The sequence below is a fragment of the Sciurus vulgaris genome (genome assembly GCF_902686455.1).
Source record: "Sciurus vulgaris genome assembly, chromosome: 1".
Taxonomy (NCBI): domain Eukaryota; kingdom Metazoa; phylum Chordata; class Mammalia; order Rodentia; family Sciuridae; genus Sciurus; species Sciurus vulgaris.
This window is the reverse complement of record NC_136461.1, coordinates 37,491,689-37,516,540: the sequence shown is the minus strand read 5'-3', so window position 1 is coordinate 37,516,540 and position 24,852 is coordinate 37,491,689. Positions and strand designations below refer to the sequence as shown.

General features: G+C 36.0%; 3 protein-coding genes across 8 annotated transcripts in view; all 3 read left to right on the top strand.

Annotated features, from left to right (window-relative positions):
• LOC306670252 (putative selection and upkeep of intraepithelial T-cells protein 1 homolog) overlaps positions 1 to 24,852 on the top strand; it is a 201,674-nt gene that overhangs the window by 82,539 nt on the left and 94,283 nt on the right. The gene's annotated exons all lie outside the window — the stretch shown is intronic.
• Positions 1 to 24,852, top strand: part of LOC306670164 (selection and upkeep of intraepithelial T-cells protein 8-like) — a 152,106-nt gene that overhangs the window by 125,112 nt on the left and 2,142 nt on the right. The window contains exon 5 of the mRNA XM_079154732.1: positions 17,900 to 18,022. Coding sequence (XP_079010858.1) covers positions 17,900 to 18,022 — 123 coding nt within the window. The remainder of the gene's footprint in view (positions 1 to 17,899; positions 18,023 to 24,852) is intronic.
• On the top strand, positions 377 to 10,505 carry LOC306653897 (selection and upkeep of intraepithelial T-cells protein 8-like; the record flags this gene model as incomplete). Its single annotated transcript, XM_079126993.1, has 3 exons — positions 377 to 776; positions 9,482 to 9,829; positions 10,147 to 10,505. The coding sequence occupies exons 1-3, from the start codon at positions 701 to 703 to the stop codon at positions 10,503 to 10,505; spliced, it is 783 nt and encodes a 260-aa protein (XP_078983119.1). The 5' UTR covers positions 377 to 700.

The following is a 24,852-nucleotide window of genomic DNA, read 5'->3' as shown; positions in this document are numbered from 1 at the left end:
ACATTAGCATACAAATACTTTTAGCAATTTGTTGAAAGATTCTAGGCAAATCTTACAGTGTATTTATGTGATATCCTTCAGACTCTTTCCAAGGTTACAAATCTTAAGTTGTGTTTTTTTCTTGAGGTCACTTTTCTTACCCAACTTCACATTAAGCATTTGCCCTTGACATTATTTCTCTTATGGGTTTAGAAAAGTCAATTAATTTGCAATTTTTCCAGTTTGTTTCTTCTGCAACGATGTAAGTACCACTTTTTCTAAATCTCAGCCACTCAATCAGAAAACCACTTCTATATATTTAGAGTGCAAATTTGGCCATTAAATTTTACTAGTTAAAACATTTCAGTCATATTTCCTTTGTTAGAGGTAATACATAAAATTATTAACAAGCTCTTTTAGTTCAACCAGAATTTGGTCTCAGCTGTTCAAGCACATGAATCCAAAAATACACTTCTTACTTTATCATGTACATTTAGGCAGGCACCTATGCTTTGTGCTTCCCATATTCCTTCCCTCTCTTGATCAGAACAATGTGTGGGGACATGGTTATTTTATTGAGCACTGAGAAAGGTTATTTCTGAAAGGAAAGAGTCTGAAGATCACCCCTCTTTATAATCTTGATGAAATCCTGTGTATCCATGCAATCTATACACTGTATCTCATAATCTGTGATCTTATTCCAGTCTTTTATCCAGATATCATGGAGCCTGCATCCTCTTATTTTTCTGGCTACTGTGTATGCTTTCTTCTCTTGCAAGTGATGACAGCAACTTCAGGTAAGAACATCTACTTTTTCCTTACTCAATTTCAGCTATAGAAAGAATCTGGTGTCCTGTCAACTTTTAGGGGAATTTTGAAGTTAGCCCTTCATTGTAATTATCAGATGAAAGGCTGAAAAATGAAAATCTTCTTAGATCCATGAAAAGTGAGATTACAGGGCAAATCCCTGCCCCCCCCCCCCCAAATCAGAGAGACAGAGAGGTGCAGGAATCTACCAGAGCAGAAATCCATACGTAGAAACCTCTAGAGAAACCAGTACCAGGATAGGAAAATCTAAACGGTAACTATCCAATCGCTGGAGGTTGTGTTTGGACTTGATTGAGTCAAAACCCCAGAGAAAGCTAGTGGAGTCAGGACTCTCATGCCTTTTACTACCAGGGTTTCTACCAGGTTCTTACAGTAAATAATTGGAGAAAATTTCTTTGTGCTTTCAGCAAGGGGAGGAGAAAAGTAATCATTTTGGCGCATTTGTCTTAAAATGCACTGTACTCAAGAAAAACTATTTTGCAGAGCCTAACCTATTGGAATTCCATAACCTAACTAACCTGGGGGAAGGGCAATATCTAACTGCAGCCTCCTCCATCCATCCTGTCCCACTTAGAAGGGGGAAGCACTGATGGAAGCAGTCATGAAGCTCCCATCCAGACTCTTGAACAGACTCACCCAAACTGAAACCTAATCAGGGAACCACAGAATGCTTCTCCTCCCCACAAACTGTATCACCTCATCACTGAAAAGCTTTCACCAGAATACCTCTCACTCAGTATATTATGATTGGTTTTCCACACACTCGTACACACACAAATTGCACGACATACTAAAAGGCAAATCCATCGTTTGAAGAGAGAGAACAAAACCAGATTCAGACATGATGGGAATGTGGGAATTATCAGATTAGGATTTTAAAACAACTATAATTAATAAGCTATTAATAGATAACATTTAAGAACAGATGGAAAATGTAAGTAGAGAGATGTGGATTCTAGGAAAGAATCAAAAAGAAATGTTATAGATTAAAAAAAAAAAGAAATAAAAAATTACCACCAAGAAACTCTGTTATGTCAGTTTTAGGATAGATACTTCTATTTCTATGTAAACTTTCTCATACTAATAGAAATTTAGAAAAGAAAAAAAAAAAAAAAGACCAATTTTGTAACAAAATCCAGTGGTCAAAGTGGCAAAGATAGTCCAATAAAATAACTTTCTAAAATAATGTGTTTTATAATTGGAGGTACAAAAATGATTTGCAAATATTGAAAAGATAAGTAGACTTTATATCAAGAATGTGCAGGTGACTTGGAGCTATCAAATGACCTAGTTGTGGCTTAATTGAGAGAGGAACCTTGTTGTAGACTTCAGTGAAAGAATTTTCTCCCTGATGGCAGATGCGAAAATACACTGAACAGTAATTATGAACAGAGTCAGATGTGGTCAAAATCGCCTAAAGGAATTCATTTGGAAAAGATGGGAGGAGATTGTAATGGAAACAAAGAGAGGGAAAAATAAAGAGTTTGACATGTGAGATGGTTAATGGAGCATATGCACCTGAGCAAGCTCTGGTTGTCAGTGACTCCTTGCTCCTCCCACAACCTCTGAGGTCCACACCCACAGGGCCTGGCTGGCACCTCACACTGCAGACAGTTCTGAGGGTGCTCTCCTGGTGCTCTGTGTGGATTTGCATAAGTCAGTGTAAGTCAAGTCAGGTGGTTGTTTAGGTTGTTCTGCTTGGGAGAAATGGGGTTCTGCTGGAATCAGGTTCTACTAGATTTTCCCATTGAAATGTTATACTAAAAATCTTCCTCTTTTTAGTTTTGTAAAGGAATTCTTGTATTTTTGAAGGTTATATACATTTAATATAATTTTGGTAAAATATTTAAAATATGTGCTGTATCTTTAACTTGCTAACTTTTTGAATACTTTGAACTCAAATTTTATTTTGCCTACAATACCTATTTTCATTCCAGCTGTTCAATAAGCAATGTTAACTCATGATTAATTCTCATTTTTGTTTATTTTTATTTGAATATTCTACTAAAATTTTCATTTAGGCTATTCCCACATATAAAATCAAAATCATGTTCTTTTACAGAGTGTGTCAAGCTAAAAATGTATCTGTTCTCCCCTAAAGTTCTGTTTTACCATTTTTTCTTCCTTCTAAAAAAAGGAAATTTACATGAATATATGAAATGCTTTTAAATACCTACTAAGTGGTCCTTCCAAGAAAAAATTGGAACAATAACTTTCATCCCAAAAATGCTACATTAAAATGCTAAATTTTGCTCAAATGGATATGAGTTTTTAGTTGCAAAGCTTGATTAAATTTCTATTACAGCTGATATACTCTACGGTTTTTTCCTACTCTCAGAAATATCCTGCAAATAATAGAGATTATAAGAGATAAAGATTAATACACTTTTAAAAAAATTTCTATTAGAGGATAATACACATAACATAAAATCTACAATCTTAACCATTTTAAGCGTATAGTTCAATGGTGTTAGCTATATTCATTAGGTTATTTAACCATCACCATCATCTTTTCTAAAATTTGTTCTAATTAGTTATATGTGACAGTAGAATGCATTTTGACACATCATACATATATGGAGTATAACTTCTCATTTTCCTGGTTGTACATGATGTAGAATCACACAAGTCATATAGTCACATATGCATAAATGCACATAGAGTAATAGTTTCTGATTCATTCTATTGTTCTTTCCACCCATATACCCTCCACTCCCTTCACTCAACTCTGCCTAATCCACAGTACCTTTATTCTTCCCTAGCCACCCCCACTTACTGTAAGTTAGCATCTGAGTTTCAGAGAAAACATTTGGCCATTGGGTTCTTGGGATTCGTTTATTTCACTTAGCATGATATTCTCCAGCTCCATTCATTAACTGGCAAATGCCATAATTTCATTTTTCTGTAAGGCCAAGTAATATTCCATTGTGTATATGTGACACATTTTCTTTGTGTATTCATCTGTTAAAGGGCACATAGTTTGGTTCCACAGTCCATCTATTGTGAATTGAGCTGCTATAAACATCGATGTGACTATGTCACTGTAGTATGCTGATTTTAAGTCTTTGGCTATATGCTGAGGAATGGGTAACTGGGTCAAATGGTGGTTCCATTCCAAGTTTTTGAGGACCCTCCATACTGCTTTCCAGAGCAGTTGCACCAATTTGCAGTCCCACTAGCAATGTATGAGTGCACCTTTTCCCCCACATATTCACCAACGTTTATTGTTGCGTGTATTCTTGATAATTGCCATTCTGACTGGAGTGAGATCAAATTTTAGAATAGTTTTGATTTGCTTTTCTCTAATTGCTAAAGATGATGAACATTTTTTCACATGTTTGTTGATTGATTGTATCATATTCTGTGAAGTGTCTGTTCAGCTCTTTAGCCCATTCATTGATTGGGTTATTTGTTTCTTTGGTATTTTTTTGAGCTTTTTATATATCCTGGAGATTAGCACTCTATCACGTTATTTTGTTGTTTCCTTTGCTGAGAAGTTGAATTTTAGTTTGAATCCATCCCATTTATTGATTCTTTTTTTCACTTGTTGCACTTTAGGAGTCTTGTTAAGGAAGTCAGGTCCTAAGCCAACATGATGAAAATTTGGGTCTACCTTCTCTTCTAGTAGGTGCAGGGTCTCTGTTCTAGTGCCTACATCTTTGATCCATTTTGAGTTGATTTTTGTGCAGGATGAGAGACAAGGGTTTAATTTCATTTTCTTACATATAAATTTCCAGTTTTCCCAGCACCATTTGTTGAATAGGGTATTTTTTCTCCAATGTATGTTTTTGGTGCCTTGGCACCAAATAGACATGATGTGTCTTGTCTGATTTTGATAACAGGGTGATACTAACTTCATAGAATGAGTTTGGAGGCTTCCCTCCCTCTGCATTTCATAGAATAATTTGAAGAGTATTGGTGTTAATTCTTCTTTGAAGGTCTTGTAGAACCCATCTGAGAATCTGACTGGTCTTGGACTTTTCTTGGTAGGCTTTTGATGGCATCTTTAATTTCATTGCTTGAAATCAATCTGTTTAAATTGTGTATTTCCTCCTGATTCAGTTTGGGTAGGTCGTAAGTCTCTAGAAATTTGTCGATTACTTCAAAGTTTTCTACTTTATTGGAGTATACATTTTCAAAATGATTTCTAATTATCTTAAAGGTCATTAATTCTCTCTTTTTTTTTTTTTTTTTTTTTTTTTTGCGGTACTGGGGATTGAACCCGGGGCCTTTGCTCGCGAGGCAAACACTCTACCAACTGAGCTATACCCTCAGCCCTAATTCTCAAGATTATTATTGAGATGTGATTTGTATGCCTGGACATTTTGAATTATTTCTGATTTTTAATTTTTACTTAATTTCTCTTTTGATTGACTATTCCTTTAGTGTAGTTCCTCCCTTTGCTGGTTTTAACTTTTTTTTTTTATTTCATCCTCATGTAATATTTTGTTGAGAATGTTCTATAGTTCAAGCTTTCTAGTTGTGCATTCTTTTAACTTTTGTTTATCATGGACGGTTTTTATTTCATCTTCAAATCTGAAGCTTAATTTCGCTGGTTGTAAAATTCTTGGTTGGCATCCATTTTCTTTCAAAGCTTGATATATATCATTCCAGAATGTCCTAGCTTTGAAGATCTGGGTTGAGAAATCAATTAAGATGACTCACAACCTTTAAAATCATTTCCTTATTCTGTATGTTAGTCATTCTCATTATAATGTGCCTTGGTGTGCGTCTGCTGTAATTTTATACATTTAGGGTCCTGTAAGTCTCTTGTAGTTGATTTTCCATTTCATTCTTTATGTTTGGGACATTTGCTTATATTATGTCATTAAAAAGATTATGCATTCCTTGAGTTTGTATCTCTGCACCTTCATCTATCCTGATAAATCTTAAATTTGGCCTTTTCCTTCTATCCCATAATTCTTGGAAATTCTGTTCATGGTTTCTTACCATCTTCTCTATACAATCAGGTTTTATTTTCAAGATTATAAATTTTTGTCTTCGTTGCCTGAGGTACTGTCTTCCAAGTGGTCTGTTGGTGATACTTTCCATTTAATTTTTAATTTGGTTTATTGATTTCTTCGTTTTATTTTTGCTTTATTCCTTTTCAGAATTTCTATCTCTTTATTGAAGTGATCTTTCATCTCCTGAAATTTATCTGATTTCATTTCTTACATCATTCTTTACATTGCAGATTGGTTTGACTATGTACTTTCTAACTCCTTCCCTGACATTTCTTCTACTGTGGTGTCAATGCATACTATTATTGGAGCATCTTGGTTTGTTTGGTGCACTTTGTTCCTTGCTTTTCCATGTTGTTTGTGTGTCTTCCCATTCAGCAGTATGGATCTGAGGCAGAACAGTTTCTACCCTGTAGTCTTAAAGTGTCCCTGGAGGTTTCAAGTACCTTGCCTTTAAGGGGTACTGGTGCCCAATGCCAGAAATATACAGTCTTAAACAGAATAGCTCCGATTAAGGCATCTATAGTTTTTTCACAATAAACAGAAACGACGAGTTCAATTATTGTCTACAGTACAAACAGTAAGTTTGCTAAAAGGGTTCCCCATTTCAAATGATGGCAAAAGAGAGTACAGAAGGGATGTTTATGAGACAGGAGGAGAGAAGAAAGAAGTAAAAATTTTATAGCAAAAGGTATTAATAGAGGGTAGCTGTTAGCATGAGAGAAGAGAGAAAGAGAATTTAGGGAAACAAATAATTGAGAGGTAAAATATATACAAGTTTAAGATAAGATAAGAATACACAACAAAACTATAATATACTATTCAGACATCCCAGTCCTCAATAAACTGATGCAAGAAAAATATCTTGTTTCAGAAAAAAAAAAAAAAAAAAAAAGGAATCTCAATGGAAAATTGAACAATTATTTCCATTGGCATTCAAAAGTTTCTAGCTTTCCTTCTCCACTGATAGGTAGAGTTGTCCAGTTTGGTGAATGCCAGACCAGTTGGCTGGGTAAGTTGATAGCAGATTCCCTCATATCCTCTTCCAACCTTCCCACCCATTGTAGCCAGCCCCTTCCATCCCTGTGCACTTCAGGACTCATGGGGCTTGGGAGAGCCTGGCTCTCACAGGTCTCTCCAACTTGTGGTCCCCCCAGGGAATGCCCCAGTCTCTGAATTTCCACAGAATTTCCAGGCCCAGACTGGCCCATGCAGACCCAGTGGCAATCTGATGAATCTAGGCTTCAGATTCACCAGGCTCTGACATGCTGCAGTCCCAAGATCTCAATGCCTTCCAACTTGCAACTAGAGAGACCACCAGCGATGCACTCACCCAAAGGAGTGACCCTGTGAAGAAGCAGCAAGATGGCAGCCATTAGCACACCCAGCAGGAAGACCTCAGGCAACCAAACCCACAGGTACCTTGACACTGGCCCTGGCCAGTGTCCCAGGATGGAGCCAGCTGCATGTAACTGAACCTGCATGCACTCTGACAATGGACCTCCAGGCCCCAACTTGGCAGCAGAAGTGGCTGTGGCTGGTGGACATTGGTGGCCTCCCAGGGAAATAGTATTTCCAGTGCTTGAACCCTGAGTCACAGAGTGATAAGGAATGCAGCCTTCCTCTAGTCCACCATCTTAAATCCACCATCATCTATTGATAAAGGACTTTTCATCTTTTAAATTGGAAACTGTACTCATTAAACAATTCTCCCCACCACCCAACCACAGGCAATCACCGTTCTACTTTCTGTCTCTGTGGTTTTGATGACTCTAAATACTTCATACAGGCTGACTGATATGCTATTTGTCTTTTGGGGGGCTAGCTTATTTTGATAATGTAGAACATTTTAGAATTTCCTTTCTTTTGAGACTGAATATTATTTCATTGTATGTATTATATTTATATACCACATCTTGTTTATTCATTCATCTGTTGATGGACACATGGGTTGCTCCAGTTAGCTGTGAATGATATCGCTATGAACATGGATGTATGAATATCTCTTTGAGACCCTGCCATTAATTCAGTTCAGTGTGAGGTTTCAATACATGCATACAGCATGCACCGATCAAAGCCATCCTCCCTTTATCTGCTCCCTACCTTTCCCAATCTCTACTGATCACTATTCTGCATTCAAACAAACATTTTTAGCTTCTGTATGAGAGAGCACATTTTTTCTGTCTGTGTCTGGTTTATTTTACTTAACAATATGTCCCAGTTTCATCCATTTGACTGAAAATGATAGAAGCTCATTCATGTTTATAACTGAAAAATATTCTATTGTATATACATATGTGTGTACACATACATATATAGAATATATATTTCACATTTATTTTCTTTATCCACCTCTCTGTTGATGAGCACCTAGGTTTCTTTCTTATCTTACTATTTTGATTGTGGCACAATTAACATGATTGTTTGGGTATTTCTTTGGTATTCAGATTTTATCTTTTGTGAATGTGTACCAAGTACTAGGATTGTTGGATTATATGGTATAGCTATTTATTCTCTAAAGGAACCTACTGTTCATGATAATGACTATACTAATGTACATTCATAGCAGCAACATGTGAAACTTCCTTTTCCTCTACATCCTCACTAGCACTTACTTTTTATTTTTAGATAAAGAGCTCTTTTAATTGGAGTGAGATGATGTCTCATCATAGTTTTGATTGTATTTTACTGATGGCTAATGATATTGAGTGTTTTTTCAACTATCTATGGGCCACTTTTGTTTCTTCTTTTCAGAATATTCCTGAAACAATCATGGTTGAAAATGTCCTACGTTTGATGAGAGACAAATACTTGAGATGTTCTTCCCTTTGCACTCTCTATTCTCTTCCTAGAAATCTTACAATGCATGTGTTGGTTTGCTGGATGATGTCCCACATGTCCCTTAAGCTCTGTCCACTTTTCATCAATATTTTTTTCTTTATGTTTCTCCAGGGTTTGCATGTTTTTTGAATTGTATTTGTTTAATGTTTTTGGCTTTTTGCTTCTTACCAACTATTGTTTTTGTGAAAAGGTTTACCCTGAAGTATAAGCTTAAGCTCTCCTTGGGTCTTTTCTGAGTCTGTGCCTTTCTCTGGGCATGTACCCACACTTTCTAATTCTTTCCAGTTGCTTTTGAATACTCCAGTCTTTTCTGGTACCCAAAAAGTAAAAGAGAAAAATGAATATGAAAGAGGCTTTTAAGTGCCCTGGATATCACCTTAGTTGGATAAGGAGGGGACTTGCAACCACCGGGGAAGGTAAAATGACCAACCACTTCAATGTCTGCACTTCTGTGATCAGAGGCATTGCTAAGTGATTAAAGCACAGACAACCAAATGCTTTGAGAGTAAAGCCTTTTTTGCCCACCTGACTCCAACATGCTATGTACAATTGTTTGCATGGGGAGTCAGATTACTGGTGCTTCCTACTCCACCATCTTCCTAGAATCCTCCAAATGAATATAGTTTTGAAAATCTAATGGTCTTTCAAAAAATAACATATTGGTTTAAGCTGAAGGGATTGTAATCAGAGCTAGACATTTAAATCAGAAACTAGACTCATTAAGCAATTCTCCCCACTCCCAACCCCAGGCAATCACCATTTAGATCAGCTAGGTCTGCTGGGCAGAATTTTGTATGTCCTTCCATGTAGTGTGTAGCAACAGGGTTCTTATTGGTTTATGATTTATTTTGGCTTTCTTCCTTCCTGCACAGAGAAACTGATGGTAACTGTTCCCAATGGGCACTTGGTGGCTAGAGTAGGAGGACAGGCTGCTCTCAGCTGCCAGTTTTCTCCACCACGAAGTGCAGAGCACATGGAGGTGCGCTGGTTCAGGGGTGACAATTCCACACTTGTTCACCTATACAGAGGTGGTCATGAAGTAAATGGAGAAGCTGCCCCCGAATATGTAAATCGCACAGAGTTTGTGAAAGAGGCCATGGGAGAGGGCAAAGTGACCCTCAGAATTCATAACGTCAGCATTTCTGATGATGGACTGTACTGGTGTTCATTTAAAGACACTAACTTCAGTGATGCAGCCAGCCTGAACCTAAGCATGGCAGGTATGTGTGCTTGTGGAACACTGTATAACAAAGTCCTTTTTGACACAATAAGTTAAAATTGAGGAAAATTATCTCAATGCTTCTTATTCATCTCATATTCAAAAAAATTTCCAAGTATTACAAATACTCAAACATCTACTGTAAAAATACACTATGCAGTGAGTAGACATTACAAAGTGACCAATTGGTCTAACTTATAAATGAAACGTGAATTTAATTCACAAATCTTAAATTGCAGAACACATGACTTCCTTTTAACTTGCCAATCAAACCTCAGTACAATAACTATCTTGATGGTTCTTTCTCATTTCCATCAGCACTTGGCTTGGAGACACAGATTCATATCCAGGTTCCTGTTAGTGATGGACTCATGGTGGAGTGTAACTCAGGAGGGTGGTTCCCACAGCCCCGAATGGAGTGGAGAGACAGCAGGGGAGAGGTAGTTCCACATTCATCAAAATCGTACTCACAGGATGAAGCAAGACAGTTCCACATGAAGATGACTCTTCTCCTCAGAAACCTGTCAGATGGCGATATTATGTGCTATGTTTGCAACCCTGTAACAGGTGAAGAGAAACGAACAAGTATCATCCTAGCAGGTGAGTGCTTCATCATTAAGGTTTGGTTGTCAACAAAACATAAAGAGAAAAATATAAATAGAAAACTAAAGGGATAGTTAATGTTGAGGAGCTTCTACATTTCCAAACACTCTCTAATTTGACTCTTTATCATTGTTATGGGTTTTGGTAATACAGATGTTGTCAGGTGCTAAGAGGAAGTCTTTAGAAGAAAAATAAACAAGAACAATAACAATTCACAATTAAAACATACATTACAGCTTTAATAGAGCTTAATGTTCATTATCTTGTTAAACCCTCACAATAATCATGTGTAAAATTTAACAGAATTCTAACTCAGTAACTTGATCTTTCTGAACTATAGTTCTGTCATCTTAGAAATGAATATAATCATACCTTATGGGATTTTGAAAATCTTAAATAATTGGCAGAAGTAAAAACCTTTTCTTACTGTCATTCAATATTTAGCACGGTGTTGACATTTAAAAATTCCTGAAATTTCAACAGTAAGGAATTTTTATGGTCATTGAGAGACAGATGTTGAGAGGCCAATAAATCCAGGAGTAAGTGAAATGTGGAACTAAACTACAGATTTCTTGATAATAGGTTCATAATAAGTTTATGTCAAAAGCCAATCAGGATAAGGCCATATTCTGTGTGCAATAAAGGTATCCTTAACTAATCCCTCTGTAGAGAAATCAGGGTTGAATATAGGAGCAAGGTGGTGGGTGGGGAAATGCCCCTTCATATACTACTTCATGGAATCTATTTTAGCCTGATTGAGAACACAATTTTTCCCTCAAAAACTTCTCCAATACTCTTAAAGAATTAAAAAATGGACTGGAAAAGTATTGTCCTGACCAGGTAGGAGTCTATAACAATGATTTGTGGTTTAGTGAGAAAGTTTTGTAGGAGTGGGTAAGATTCTGTAAATATTATAAATGTAGTGCTGATAGGATTTACTGATAGATTAATGTGTGATGGAAAAGAAATAAAGGAAATCAGAAGGATTCCAGTATTGTAGCACTGATTCATGAAAGATGATTTTTCATCTACTGAGATAGGAAAATGTGTGGAATGAAATAAGACCATGCTTTCAGACTTATCAGCAATGAGTAGATCAGGACTTAGGCACATTAGCTTAAAGTTCTGCAGAGGAGACCATGTTTGGGACATAATATGAAGGTCTTCAGCCTAAAGAGAATATTTTAAGGATGAAACTGGCGAATATCACCAAAGGAGTAAGAACAAATCCATTTGCTCCTTTGAAGACCAGGATGCTTTTGTACTGAGATCATTTGTTAGAGACAAGAGAGAGGTTTCTTTTCAATCCACTGAAGTCTCAGTGTGAATTATTTCCCCAAGATAAGCTTTATGTGATACTTACTGTATACTTGTCACTAAACCAAGTCTACTAACGTGTAGTCCTCTTACAAATACAGAAATAAGGAATCATAGACCCGAGGGAGAATCCTGCTTCATTAGCAGCAACTTTCTCATTCATCTTGGACCCCTGTTGTGAATGTATTGATTTCAAGTTGTTCTGTTCTCTCTTTCAGAGGACCTGTTTGATAAGGACCACCTTACAATGAAGTTTTTACTTTCATTTTCATGTATAATACTCCTTTTGGTGTTGGTGTATATGTGCGTTGTGTATTGCATAAGAAAAGGTAATTGATACAAGGGGGGGAATCATTAAGGATGTTAACTTGATTGCTAAGTCACATGTAGGCAAAACTGAATGATGTTTGTCTTCCAAAGTCATGCCTCTTTTGGGAAGATTTATAGTTTGTTTCCCAATTTAGAAATGTTGAACTGCACACCTCTTAGCTTCCCAAAACAAGGATGCTTTTAGGGATGAGTTTGGTATAGATGTCTCTTGAACTTTCAGATTCACAGTTACTTCTGTACCTGTAAATAGGGTGTTAGAGGAATAAAAATTAAACACTGAAAATTGAGAGAGTACTATTCTCTTTTAAGAAGCAGTCCATATGTTTTCCAAAGGAAAAAGTAAGAGTTCTATTATTTTTTTAAGTGTACACAATACTTAGGAGACTTGTTTTACTTGAATGGGAAATTACACCAGAGACAAAATCAACATAAAGATTACACTAATGGTATGAATCTATATCATGTGCAACCATAGAAATGAAATGATGTACCCCATTTTTGTACAATGAATCAAAATGCAGTCTGTAAAAATAAAAATAAAAGAAACAACAAAAACATGAAGAAACAACAAAAGAAGAAGAAGAGCATGTATGTCCAGCTTTTATATATCTGGCTATCTCTTCTGTCCAGTGTTTTGCTGGCCCCACAGTTATGCACAGCCACAGCATGATCAGCCCTGCACACTGATACAAAGTGGGATAAATTCATCAGGTATCTACCATAATGTGGAAAACAGGAGCAGCACCTAAGTGCCACAAAGTCAAATAATAGCAAACCATCCCATGGACCCAAAAGAAACCATAGAAACAAACAAACAAAAATGACATCGTTTCTTTTCCCCAAATAAATTCACATGAAAGTTCTATGATCCCAGAATTTTCAGAATAGAAACAGGGTAATGTGAAATGTTAAAGACCCCATTATTTTGTGAAGTACACCTCAAAATATTCTAATTCCACCCACCTGTGAACCACATACTCTTAACCTCTCTCAGTCGCAGCTGGTAGGACCTGAGGACACCAGGGTGGCTCTGGCCCTATCTCCTGGAGAACAGCCCAGTCCCTGATGATTCCACTCACACCAGATGCTGACTGAATCTCTCCTCTCATGAGAGACTGGGACCGCCAGGAAGGGCCCTGAGCTTTTATTCATAGTCAAACGCTGAGCCCAAAGTTGAGCCTACAAGCACTCTGCAGGAGAGGCGCCATCTTAGAAACCAAGTCTGTTGGGGCGGATTTGTTCAAGTGTGGCTTCCATTTTTAAATTAAAGAGTTTTAAGGCCTTCTGGGTTTGTGTTTCCAGTGCTCAGGTGAAGTCCAGCCATAGGACTTCTTACCCACCCAGAGATGCTTTACAAGCCTTGGTAAGAGGCATTATCTCCTTTTGACAATGCAAAGTTGATGTTTTAACAGAGAAAAACTTCCCAGCCACTAGGTCTGGACCTCCCTTTTCCCTCACAGCTGCTGGTAGCACTTTCACGCTCGGTCCTGAGGATCTCTCACCATCTGTCCTCTTAACCCACTTTAGCTCCAGTTCTCTAATCAGCTGTCTACATGATTGTGTCACTATTTTCTCCACTCGTGGTCAAAGCAGTAGTGCTGTGGAGAAGTAGTGAACTAATGCAAGAGGCTTGGAAGCAGGTGCCCTGTGCTGAAGCACTGGAGGCCTCTGGATCACTTTCTGATTTGCAAAGAGAAGTTTCTTCAACCTTCAGAATAAAGTCTCATACTAACGCTGAATTCCCTCCTATAAAACACCTAAATCGAGCAGAAAGGAAACAAGGGCAAGAGTGGTGATTCCTGTGCAAAGATTTGAAATGTTTAAAAAGACCAAATTCTGGAAATTCAATAAAATATGTTGATTAATTTCAATTAAAAATAAAAGAAATGGTCCAATCAAAATGAAGCACATTCGACTTCGACATTAAACAATTCAGTGATGGATGAATCCTGTGAGTCTTGCTCAAAGATGCATTTAATTAAACCACTATCTTCTTGCCCACACGAGTTACCATTAGTTTTCAATATTACAACTTCTTTGATTCAGGATTTTGAGTAAATTAATATGAAACACAGATATATGATATAAACCAGTAACAGGGCTATTTTTCTCCATTGTATGGTTTCAGCACCTTTGTCTAGTATGAGAAAACTGCACTTAGTGGGTTTGTCTCTGTGTCTTCTATTCTGTACCATTGATCTACCTGTCTATTTTGGTGCCAATACCATGCTGTCTTTGTTACTGTTGCTCTGTAGTAGAGTTTAAGGTCTGGTATTGTGATACCCCCTGCTTCACTCTTCTTGCTAAGGATTGCAAGGATTCTTATTTTTCCTAATGAATTTCATGATTGCTTGCTCTATTTCTATGAGATACATCATTGGGATTTTAATTGGAATTGCATTGAATTTGTATAGCACCTTTGGTAGGATGGCCATTTTGACAATATTAATTCTGCTTATCCAATAACATGGGAGATCTTTCCATCTTCTAAAGTTTTCTTTAATTTCTTTATTTAGTGTTCCGTAGTTCTTATTGTAGAGGTCTTTCACCTCTTTTGTTACACTGATTCCCAAGTATTTTATTTTTTGAGGCTATTGTGAATAAAAATGCATTAGAGTTATGATCATTGATTTTATATCCTGCTACTTTACTGAATTCATTTATGAGTTCTAGAAATTTTCTGGTGGATTTTTTCAGCTCCTCTAATTATATAATCATGTCATTGGCAAATAAGGATAATTTGAGTAGATAGCCTCTTTAACAAATGGTGCTGGGAAATCTGGAAATTCATATGCACCAAATGAAACTAAAGCCCTATCTCTCACACTGCACAAAACTCAACTCAAAATGGATCAAGGACCTCAGAATGAGACCAGATACCCTGCAACTTGTGGAAGAAAAAGTAGATCCAAATCTTTATAACATTTGCTTAGGACCAGACTTCCTTAACATGACTCCCAAAGCACAAGAAATAAAAGCAGGAATCATTAATTGGGATTGATTCAAAGTAAAAAGCTTTGTCTCAGGAAACTATCAACAATGTAAAGAGAGAGCCTACAGAGTGGAAGAAAATCTTTGCCACTCATACTTCAGTTAGAGCACTAATCTCCAGAATCTATAAAGAACTCAAAAAACTTTACACCAAGAATACAAATAACCCAATCAATAAATGGGCTAAGGAAATGAACAGACACTTCACAGAAGAAGATGTACAAGCAATCAACAGATCTATGAAAAAATGTTTAACATCTCTAGTAATAAGAGAAATGCAAATCAAAACTACCCTAAGATTCCATCTCACCCCAATTAGAATGGTGATTATCAAGAATACAAGTAATAATATGTGTTGGAGAGGATGTGGGGAAAAAGGTACACTCATACATTGCTTGGTGGGGTTGCAAATTAGTGCAGCCACTCTGGAAAGCAGTGTAGAGATTCCTTAGAAAACTTGGAATGGAACCACCATTTGACCCAGCTATCCCACTCCTTGGCCTATTCCCAAAGGACTTATAATCAGCATACTGCATTGATGCAGCCACATCAGTGTTCATAGCTGTTCAGTTCACAATAACTAGATTATGTAACCAACCTAGATGCCCTTCAATTGATGAATGGATAAAGAAACTGTGGTATATATATACAATGGAATATTATTCAGCCATAAAGAAGAATAAAGTTATGGCATTTGCAGACAAATAGATGCAGTTGGAGCATATCATGCTAAGTGAGATAAGCCAATCCCACAAAGCCAAAGGCCAAATGATCTGTCTGATAACCGGATGATGATACATAAAGGGGCGTGGGAGGGAGGCAAGAATGGAGGAAAGACGGATTGTATAGAAGAAAAAGAGGGGTGGGAGGGGTTGGGGGAAAGGAAAAATAACAGAGACAAACATCATTACCCTATGTACATGTATGATTACACAAATGGTGACACTCTACTTGGTGTTCAACCAGAGTAACACGTTGTACCCCATTTGTGTACAATGAATCAAAATAAATTAAAAAATAAATGAGTAATGGAATTTATTGTGTATTCATATTTGTTTATGGCAAGAAAATATAACAGATGATAACAATAACATATTTCACTAAGAAACAAGAATTCAAAGTGATAGGGGAAAAATAAAATTTACTACTGATTCAAGGATTCTATGAATCAAAGGGTAAGTTGCAATTTATTTGGTCCATTCTACTACCTAATCTAGAAACCACATTTATTGATTACCTACCTATGACAGCCATTGTTATTATCATTTTATAGAATTTATCTACATCAGTTCAAAATGGTAGTTCTATTATTGTCTCCTTTTAGGGATAAGGGGCCTATACCCAAAGGACTTAAAATCAGCATACTACAGAGATACAGCCACATCAATGTTCATAGCTGCTCAATTCACAATAGCCAGAATGTGGAACCAACCTAGATGCCCTTCAATTGATGAGTGGATAAAGAAACTGTGGTATATATATACAATGGAATATTACTCATCCATAAAGAATGATAAAATTATGGCATTTGCAGGCAAATGGATGAAATTGGAGAATATCATGCTAAGTGAGATAAGCCAATCTCAAAAAGCCAAAGGACGAATGATATCGCTAATAAGTGGATCATGACACATAATGGGGGGAGGGAAGGGTTAGTGTTAGGGTTAGAGTTAGGGTTAGGGAGGGGGGCAAGTATGGAGGAAGGAAGCACTGTATAGAGAGAAAAGAGGGTGGGAGGGGTGGGGGGAAGGGAAAAAATAACAGAATGAATCAAACAACATTATGTAAATTTATGATTACCCAAATGGTATGCCTTTATGCCATGTACAAACAGAGAAACAACATGTATCCCATTTGTTTACAATAAAAAAATAAATAAATTAAAAAAAAAAAGATAAGGGTACCATAGATTTTGTAGGAAATAAATGGTAGAGCCCAGATAGGACTACAGATACATCTGATTCAAAATCCCATGTACTGATCATTATACTCTTATTAATCAGTGCTTGATTTCAAGTTTATTCTTGTACATTTTAATGTTTGTGGAGGTCATTGACTCATGTGACAGTCTAGTTCAGTGATTGTGAGAAATTTATTTCCTTTGGGTAATAAACTCACTTTCACACAGTATATCAAATTACAATTCTGAAACCACAGAGAATAAGTCTTCTCTCTTTTTCCAGTGAAAATCTTTCAGAAACTTGAGTTCTCTGAAAGTACTTCTGAACTCTCCAGACAATTAAACGTTACATTTTTTTTGTTGTTGTTGTTCATTCACTTCTGGAAGGTGATATCAATCAAAGATTAACTGCTTCACAGATAAATTATTCCGTAATACTTGGGAAACGTTTCACCATGTCCGCTTAGCTTGTGGCAATGAGTACCTGGACAGGGCATTGAAGCTCAGAGGTGTGAAGTGTGATTTCTTTACTATGTAAGAAGCCAGGCTTTTCTTGCTCCCTGAGTCTGTGGTTCCAAGGCAATTCTTTGTTTTAGCCAACTGAGTGTTGGCACAGCTACCCTTGTCAAGGAGTCATTAGCATTCTGACAAGGATTCCTAGGACTGTTCTCCACTCTCCCCAGCCAAATTAATTTTGATCTGGAGTAGGTGGTGCAGATTAGGAAAGAAAACAACACCTCCAGCTCCACGAAATCTGCAAACGTAGTCAGACTAGGACTTGCCACCATTCACAAAACAGACTCACAGACTAAGCCCTAAATTGAGTCGGCTTGGGACAATGACTCCTGCTTTTTCAAACAGAGGTTCTCAGGCTAGAGCTGCCCCACACTCCCATGTTCCTCTTTGTTGATCTAACTCTCTCTCTTGTAGAGTACATACCTCGATGTCTACCTCGATGTCTTGATGTGTTGAACTCCATGCCTGCTCAACTCCTGCTTTGCATAATCTGTTCTGCCACACTTCTTATTGTGTATGTGCCATTCCGGACCAGAGGTAATTGGGGTTAGTAGTGGTGGACTCTCTCTTGGTTGCTCTTATTTTCTTAGAAACCTGTCTCTTGTGGTTGTTCAACCAAGGTTATGTCAGCCTTTCATCATCACTAGGAGGATCTGTGGTTTGGGTGGCATCTCAGAGGATCAAATTCCAATGCTGAAATTGTTTTGGGTGTCAAGGACAAAAGCTGTTCTCACTGTTGCCTGGGTTTTCAACTGTACAGGGGACAGATATCCTTCTGCTACACACAAGGAGAAAGAAATGTACTGGTTTCAGGAAATATGATTGAATCTAGTCACTCTTTAAATATTTTCTGGGTCCACTTACTTGTTGATGAATATCCATGACTCCAAGTCAAAATTTCTTATCTATTTGGGTCTTAGAATCTACACTAAAATACAATGTCAAATATAAATATTCTCCTTCCAATTCCAATACTAACATATGTATTCAAAAATTTGTATGCAATCTCAGGAAGTTTATGAAATTTTTAATCCTTTTGTGGACCCATTATTTATGAAATAAGGTCATTATTTGGAGGTAAAATTAATGACATAAAATAATATTCAAAAATATGTTTTGACAATTATTCATTATTTAGAGGAAATGTGTAGGCAGGAGAGTTATCACTAACTAGAGAAATAGTTTGTCTCATTTGAAGCATTGCTTCCAAATCACAAAGGAGAATTTTAGAGAGTTAGTGGTGAGCAGAAGGACTCTCTGTGTTGCCTCATTTTCTGTCTTCTTGCTAGGTAGGCCTTTGGACAGCAATATCAACCATTTATCCTGAAATTTAGACTGTCCTGCCTCAGAACTTATGAAATGAGTGAATAAAAAGCCCTATTCCTTAATGTCAAAAGAATAAATACATTTACATTAAAAAGACCAACACCCCAATAGGGGGGAAATAATAAAGCACCTAAGACAAAGTTCCCTAGACATCTTCATTTTAATTAAGTGTGAATTCTTTCTCTAAAACTTCCATAAGAGGAAATATGAGGAGCTGAGAGACCAGAATAGAAACCACCTCAGTCATTTTAGAAGCTGTCCGAGGATAATACAAATTATTCCTTATTGTCAAAGGTTTTTCAAGTTTAATGACCACATAGCTGACCTCAGTAGTTTCTTTTGAATGAATACACAGGAGTTGAGCTGGATCACATGTTAGGTATATATTTATTCATAAGCAACTGCTAAGATACGGTACTAGTTTATACATAACCAGCAATGAATAAGAGAGCGCTTACTGTTAGGCTATTCATTTGACATCATTCTATTTCTTAAGCATTTATCATATAATTCCCTATGGGGACTGCATTTGCTACATCCCTGAAATTCTAGTATGTTGTTTTTCATCTTCATTTGTCTTGAGATATTTTGTAATTTTTTTTTTTACTTCCTTTCTTCAGCTTTATTCAGGTATAACTGACAGATAAAAATTTACGTACCTAAGGTACATGCATGATGTTTTTATATACACATCCATTGTGAAATGATGACTGAAATCAAACTAATTAACATGTCCATTTCCTCATATAGTTACCTGTTTTTGTATGTGTGGTGAGAATACCTAAGATATATTCTCAGCAAATATCAAGCACTCAATAATATGGACACGTTTCTGTACGCTAAGTTTTCAGAACATGCTTATTTAACAACTGAAAGTTGGTACCATTTGACTAACATCTCCATATTTTTCTACCTCCTGATCTTGGAAATCACCATTCAACTCTTTGATTCAATGAGTTTAAATCGTTTAGAATCTACGTGTAAATTATATTGTGTGGTATTTGTCTTTCTATGTCATACCTATTTCACTTAGCACAATGTTCCCCATGTTCATCTATGTTGTCACAAATGGCAAGAAACTCTTCTTTTTGTAAATTAGAATAACATTGCCTTGCATACACATGCATAATTTATTTATAATCTATTGGCAGACATCTTGTCTCCATAGCTTGGCTACTTCGAAGAATGCTGTAGTGTAGATATCGTTCTGAGATAGTAACTTTATTTCCTTTGAGTGCATGCTCTGAAGTGGAATCACTTAGGAACCTTCACACTGTTTTCCATAGTGACTATATCAATTTACATTCCCATCAAAAGTTCATGTCCATTTCACAATGCAAAATGCATTCAGTCAATCTCGAAGACTAACAAAGTCTTAACTATTATAGCATTTCTCAAAAGTTCAAGTTCGAAGTCTCCTCAGAAACTCAAAGAAAAGTTAGCTGTGAGCCTCTGAAAAAATAAACAAGATAGTCACATACTCTAAGATACAATGGTGGACAGGCACAGGGTATACACTCCTACTTCACAAGGAATGTCTTTGCGTATTGTGGTCATTTCAACAATATTCATCTGTGAACATGGGAGATCTTTGTATTTTTTCTGTGTCTTCTTCAGTTTCTTTAGTCAGTATCTTGTAATTTTTATTGCATCATCTTTTACTGTCTTACCTTAATGTTTTCCTAGTGTTTTTTTTTTTTTTTTTTTTTTTTAAGTTGGGTTGTTTTGTTGCTGTTTTGAATAGGATTGCTTTCATGATTACTTTCTTAACAAGTCTGTTATGAATGTATAAAAATGTTATTTGTATGTTGATTTTGTATCCCACAATTTTTTAAAAAATATTTTTAGTTGTAGATGTGCACAATAGCTTTATTTTATTTATTTATTTTTATGTGGTGCTGAGAATCAAACCCATGCTAGGTAAGCACTCTAAACCACTGAGTTACAACCCCAGCCCTGTATCCCACAGTTTTATTGAATTTATCAGTTATAATCATTTTTGTTGAAGTTTCTCTATTTACTTCTTTACACACACATACACACACATGAACATATTTATGTCCTCTGCAAACAGAAATGATATTGCTTCTTCCTTTCATTTATATGCCTTTTATTTATTTATTTTGTTCATCTTTATAAGACTTTTAGCACTATGGTGTTTTCTTGTTCAAAATTATAAGAGAAACTCTTAGCGTTTCCCCATTCAGTATAGTGCTGGCTATGAGTTATTCATATAGAGCTTTTGTTATGTTCAGGTACATACCAAATTTACTCAGGTGTTGAGTTTTATTAAATGATTTTTCTTCATCTGTTGAGATGATCACATGACTTCTAATCTTCACTATGTTTATGTAATGATTTCATTTATTAATTTGTGTATGTTGAACCATTTTGTATCCCTGGGTAAATCTAAATTGATCATGGTGAATGATCTTTTGAGTGCTGTTGAATTCTATTTGGCAGTGTTTTGCTGAGAATACTTACATCCATATTCATTGGAGGTATTGCTCTACATTTTTCATTTTTAATTATATCTTTGTCTGGTTTTAGCATCAGAGTAATGTTGGCCTTATAGAATGAATTCGGAATAATTATTTTCCTTTCAAGTTCTTTGAATATTTTGAGAAGAATTGTTGTTAGTTTTTATTTATTTAAAAAATTTTTGTAGACTCTTTTTTTATTTGTTCTTCTTTAGATATGCATGACAGTAGAGTATATTTTGACTATATATATATATATATATATATAGAGAGAGAGAGAGAGAGAGAGAGAGAGAGAGAGAGAGAATAACTTCTCATTAATGTGGTTGTACATGATGTGGAGTACTGGCTATGTATATATATGTAAACATAGGAAAGTTATATCTGATTCATTCTACTATCTTGTCTATTCCTATCCAGACTCAATTTTCCTTATTCCCCTTTGACTAATCAATAAGCTTCTATTGTCCCCTCCTACTGCCCTTACTGTGTGTTAGCATCCACATATCAGAGAGAACATATGGCCTTTGGTTTTGGCGAATTGACTTATTTCACTTAGCATGATACTCTCAAGTTCCATCCATTTCCTGGCAAATGCCATAATTTCATTCTTCATGGCTGAGTAACATTCCATAATGTGTATAAACCACATTTTATTTATTCATTCATTTGTTGAAGGGCACCTAAGTTGGTTCCATAGCTTAGCTAATGTGAGTTGAGAAGCTATAAACATTGATGTTTCTATCAATATAGAGCATTGATTTTTAAGTCCTTCGCATGTATGGTGAGGAGTGCGATAGCTGGGTCAAATGGTGGTTCCATTCCAAGTTTTCTGAGGAATCTCCATACTGCTTTCCAGAGTGGTTGCAGCCCCAGTGATTTTGGTATGTTGTATTGGTGTTCTCATTTACCTCTAATTATTTTTTTTCATCCCTGATTTCTTCTGCTCTCCATTGGTCATCCAATAGTGCATTATTTAGTCTCCATATGTTAGAGTATCATCTATTTTTTGTTTTAGTATTGATTTCTTGTTTCATTCCATTATGATCTGATAGAATTCATGGAATTATCTCTATTTTCTTTTTGTATTTGCAAAGAGTTGCTTTGTGGCCCAAGATATGATTTAGAGAAGTATCCATGTACTGCTGAGAAAAAAGTGTATTCTGTCATTGATGGAGGAAATATTCTGTATATGTTTGTTACATCTAAATTATTAATTGTATTTTTTGTTCTACAGTTTCTGTATTTAGTTTTTGTTTGGAGGATCTATCCAGTGGTGACAAAGGCATGTTAAAGTCACCCAGTATTTTTGTGATCTATTTGATTCCTGTATTTGAGAAGGGTTTGTTTGATGTAAGTAGGTGCTCCATTGTTTGGGGCATAAATATTTATGATTGTTATGTCTTGCTAAATTATAATTCTCCTAAGCAGTATGAAATGTCCTTCTTTGTCCCTTCTGATCAACTTTGACTTGAAGTTCACTTTATCTGATATAAGGAAAGAAATCCCTGGTTGTTTACAAGATCCATGTGAATGCTAAGTTTTCCCTCGTCCTTTCTTCATCAGTCTGTGGATTTCTTTGCCTGTGAGGTGAGTCTCTTGGAGACAGCATGTTGTTGGCCCTTGTTTCTTAATCCGATCTGCCAGTTTCTATCTTTTGATTAATGGTGTAGGACATTTACCTTCAGTGTTATTGTTAGAGATGTTTTTTATTCCCTGTCACTTTGATTTAGTTATGGTTTTGAATTTGAATTAGTTTCTTCTTTGATTGACCATTCTTTTTCTTTTTTACTTGTGATTCTATTATTTATTTGAGATTTCTATTACGTTTCTACCTTACATTGACATCAAAATGATCTCACATAACATTAATTTCCTTATTATTGTGTTTTTGAACTTGCCCACAGTGGTGACTATTTATTCACTTACCCATTGAATTTTCTTGGAAATATCTATAAAGTTATGAATGCTTCAGTAACAATTTCCTGAACCTATGTCTTTGTGTTTATACCCCAGGATTTTGGAAAGAGCATGACTAATTAACATTTTCTGAGAACCCCAAATACTAGGAAATATTACTTTAAAACCATCTAAATGACTTTTGGCATAGAAGATCTTAAAATCTTAATGCAAACAAACATCATAAAAAGAAATCAGATGAGCACCTGTTTCTTGAAAGCATGTTCATTTTTATTTATTCCATTTTCCAGTAATGATTATAATAGTCTCCCATCACAGGCTCTTCTTTAGATGTTTCCCTGTCAGTCCCCCACTAAAGGTAGGGTTTATCTCTTTGCCCCATTTAATCTAGTGGGACCTGTGATTACTTTGACCACTACACTGTGGCAGAAGTCACAACCAACTTATCCATCAGACACAGTTAGCACAGTATCTAGGAACTGTGGTCCTTTTAGGGGCCTCTGAAAAGCTTTCTATTTCTTTTAAATTCAGAAGAAAAAAAATGAACTTTTGGGTTTAAGAAAATGCTTGAATATATACATATATATTCATCTTTATGTCAAGAGTTCATAAATATAATTATATATTTAAATGCTATTTATGTATTTATTTACTTATTTGGTGATGGAAAGACCTATGGAAGCAGAAGTGCCTGGGGTCCCCTGATTGTCACAGTTCAGTCCTGGGAAGAAGTGACATAATTCAATTTCTTAAATGCTCATACATCTTCGGATTCCTGCCCTTTGAGACATTTACTCTCATAATCTGGCCACCTGACCATGATAAACTCAAACTACATGGAAAGATCATTCTGGTCAACAGTCCTAGATGAGTTCCCAATGGCAGCCATGTGAGTGAGCCATTCAGGATGCTCTGCTTGGTTGAACCTAAGAACCTTGATTGAACTATGGCTGTAGTCTAGCCATAACTGATTGCAGGTACAAACTAGACACCGACTAAGATCTGTCCAGCTTAACCCCATAAACATAAAACACTGCAGTAAAGTAATAATAAAGGGTTATTTTGAGCAATGATCTTTTGGAGTGGTGATTAACTATTCTAATGTAATTCCTCCCTTTGCTGATTTTCAATTTTATGGTTTTATTTCATTTATATGAAATATTTTATTGAGTATGTTTGGTAGTGCAGGCTTTCGAGTTGTGAATTATTTTAACTTTTGTTTATACTGAAAGGTTTTTATCTCATTGGCAGTTCTGCAGCTAAATTTTGCTGGGTATAGTATTCTTGACTGGCATCCATTTTCTTTCTATATATTATTTGAAGACCTCCTAGCTTTGAGGGTCTGGGTTGAGAAATCAGTTGAGATCAGATCATTTTCCCTATAAATGTTACCTTTCATTTTTCTCTGGTAGCCTTTAAAATTCTATCCTTATTTTGTGTGTTAGGCATTGTGATAATAATGTGTATTTATGTGGGTATGATGTAATTTTATATATTTGGGGTCCTATAAGCCTCCTGTATTTGATTTTCCATTTCATTCTTCAGGTTTCAGAAAATTTCTGATATTATTTCATTGAAAAAGCTGTTCATTCTGATAGTATATTCTCTTGGTTTGTATGAGCCTTTATCTATTCCAATAAA